General features: G+C 47.2%; 1 protein-coding gene across 1 annotated transcript; it reads left to right on the plus strand.

The window, feature by feature from the left end:
- Positions 1-251: 251 nt before the first annotated feature.
- On the plus strand, positions 252-2684 carry NMI (N-myc (and STAT) interactor; the record flags this gene model as incomplete). Its single annotated transcript, XM_009070276.1, has 4 exons — positions 252-358; positions 470-659; positions 1262-1368; positions 2487-2684. Coding segments are annotated over 4 exons (602 nt in total), but the record flags the coding sequence as incomplete, so codon positions are not given.
- Between the last annotated feature and the right edge of the window lie 601 nt (positions 2685-3285).

Genomic DNA, 3285 nt, shown 5'->3' on the forward strand with positions numbered 1-3285 from the left:
TAACAACAGGTTTGTATATAAAGTGATCCATTTCTCCATCACTGCTCATGTACTTTTCCTCTGTTTTAACCTTCTCTCTTACGCTTTGGGGTATCTGTTCCCGCACCAATCGCACTCACCGATCCCGTTATTGATTACTGCCTCCGCTCTCCCCGTTGTGCTGAGCCCAGGGATGTTTTCCCCACGAGCTCAGGGACCCTCTGGGGTTTTGGTGGCCCTGGAAGGTCTCTCAATGCCCCTTGTCCCCGCAGTGGCACAGAGGCTGGTGGCACTGGGCAGGCACTCGGTGAGCCTGGAGAGCAGCGCGGTGGCCGTGAGCGCCGAGCCCTGCGTGCTGCAGGCAGAGCTCAACTTCGAGGTGAGCCCTGAAACTGAAAAAAAATGGGGGTTGAACTCTTCCAAAGCTTTTGGGTTATGGTTTTCTGGTGTTCTCGGTCACCAAGCACAAAACCCAAATGTCTGTTTTCAGCTCCATGTCACTGTTTCTGGGAAGAAGATCAAAGTCTCGGAGATACCTGAGCTGCCCATTCCTGAGGACTGGATGAGGGACAAACTGGAGCTGAATTTCTCCAGAACTCAGCAGGGAGGAGGAGAAGTAGAAGATGTGGCCTACGACCAACAGTCTAGAACAGCTGTGGTTACATTCCTCAGGCCTGGAGGTACCATGTGGAATATTCTGTTGCCCATAGTGAGCCCATATTTGTCCCTCCTGTGTCACCCTCTGAAGGGAATTCTCCCCAGGGAGAGCTAAGCAGATCAAAGCTGTAAATACAGCAACATTTCCTCACATCCCTCTGGGATCAAACACAACCTGATACACACTTTGTGAGCTTTATTTCTTCCTTAACTGTGCCAAAACCCCATTTTTTCCCTCTTTGCACTGCCAGACACAAGAAAATGAGGGAAATGTGTTTGATTTCAGCTCATATTCCATGGCAATGAAATTAGACATTCCAATTGCCCAATTGGATGGAATTCTGTGGAGACCACTGGAGCCACAGCCACTTAGAGCAGCTGCTTTAGATTGAGTTCAGAAGCTTTTCTGGCTGCTTAATGACTTTGGGGTGTTTTTATTGGAAGTGCCAAGTAAACATTTTGCAGAATCCATGTGAAGAATCTACAAGCTTGTGATGATCTGTTAGTTTCACGTGTGTTATCATGTATCAGTTTCTACATCCATAGAGATGAGTCTTGTCCAATATACTTATAAAATGCAGTTCAAATGACATTTCCTCTCACTCCTTCTCATCCTCCATTTCAGCAAGCACCAACTTTGTGAGATGTGCTGAATACCCTTTCTATGCCAATGGAAGGAGCTACAGACTTTCTGTGGCCCCAGTTGTTGAGATGCAGCTGAAGAAGTTCCAGGTAAAAGACTCCAGTCCAGGCTGATAGAACAGATCTGTGGGAAACAGGAGATGTCTAATGAGGCCTTGGTGATAGCCTCAGCAGAGACTCAGCTAATGAAACATTTGCTCATGGAATCATCCATTCCTTCAGCCCAAATCCTGACTTCTCTACCTGTGCTCATCATGTTCTTACTGAGATTCTCTGTGGTTTTAGGAGTAGATAGTAATCAAGTCCTTGTTGTATATATAATCAGGGCTCTGTAATTAAAGCATGATTGGAGTCTCAGCAGCATACTTTGCAGGTGTGGGGCAAGTCTTGGCAGGGGTTGCTGGGAGTGATGCTGTCTGGAGATGTCAGAGGTCCCCAAATCCAGTGTGTGTGAGCATTAAGGAGTGTAGGACATGCTGGTTAAGGAATCTAGATGCATTGAACTCGGTGGAATCATAGAATCATGGAATCTGCTGAGTTGGAAGGGACCCACGAGGACCATCAAATCTAATTCCTGTCCCTGCCCAGGACACCCCAACACTGCACCCTGAGCCTGAGAGCATTGGCCAAACACTCCCTGAGCTCTGTCAGCCTTGGGGCTGTGACACTGCCCTGGGAGCTGTTCAGTGCCCAAACACCTCTGGGGGAAGAACCTTGTCCTGATATCCAACCTAACCCTGTTCAGTGCCCAAACACCTCTGGGGGAAGAACCTTGTCCTGATATCCAACCTAACCCTGTTCAGTGCCCAAACACCTCTGGGGGAAGAACCTTGTCCTGATATCCAACCTAACCCTCCCCTGACTCAGCTCCAGACCATTCCCTGGGTCCTGTCACTGGTCACAGAGATCAGTGCTTCCCTCCACTGCCCCTCAGGAAGCTGCAGACCCCAGTGAGACTCCCCTTAGTCTTTTCTCCAGGCTGAATAACCCAAGTGCCCTCAGCTGTTCCTCCTATGGCTTCCCCTCAAGACCCTTCACAGCAGTGTATGGTGAAGTTCAGAATTCTTATTTCCAGTGACAAATACACCCCAATAGCCAAAGCCTTAGCATGTACTCCAAGATCTCAGCTGTTCCTGATCAAGGAATTTAACTCTCTTACCTGTCAGTGCACGTGGAACAGCTGATGTGTGTTGTTCCTTCCTCCACAGCCCTACTGTGCGGTGTCCAAGAAGACCATTCTCCTGAAGGGATTTAAAGAGATGGAAGAGGATGAAGAAAGCATCCAGGACATGATTGAGATTCACTTTCAGAAGCCAAGTAACAGTGGTGGGGAAATAGACATGGTCAAATATGTCTCGAAAGGAGTAGCATGTGTTTGTTTTGAGGAGGACACTGAGAGCACCTGATGGGAAATCCCACTGAATTTGCGAAGTCCTGAGGTTTTGCTCCGTCAGAGGCACAGGGAGTTATGCTGATATTGTGCTTGAATGTTCTGAAGTTGTTAAAGAGGATTTGCTTGCCCTTCTGATTTGTGTCACAGCACTGACTTGGCACAGAAAGTCAGTGAAACTCGCTGCTTGGTGTTCCAGACATTCCTGACTAAAGTCACAGAAAAAGCCTTTACAGCACTTGGAACTTAATCAAAGATTTTCTGCAAATTTTAGATAGCTCGTGTACTCCAAAGAGACATAAATATATTGTATATGACATGTGTATTACTTCTTACATTTTGGATGCCAAATCCCACATGTAATCCCAATTCAAAGCCTAGACCAGGCACAGCCCTGCCTTGTTGAGATGTCAGAGCTTCAGGAGGTGACTGACTGCACTCCAGCCCAGCTGAGGTTGCTGAGTTTCACCAGAACACCTGAAAGTGATCCTGTGAGTTCATAAAATCAAATCAGTGACAGAATTCAAATGGAAAAAAAGGGAAAGTGGAAAACCATCAGAGTTTTACTCCAGAAGCTGCACTTAATAAATGCCATAGCAGGAACTCTGCCTTGAGCT

The sequence above is a fragment of the Acanthisitta chloris genome, unplaced genomic scaffold, assembly GCF_000695815.1.
Source record: "Acanthisitta chloris isolate BGI_N310 unplaced genomic scaffold, ASM69581v1 scaffold30962, whole genome shotgun sequence".
Taxonomy (NCBI): Eukaryota; Metazoa; Chordata; class Aves; order Passeriformes; family Acanthisittidae; genus Acanthisitta; species Acanthisitta chloris.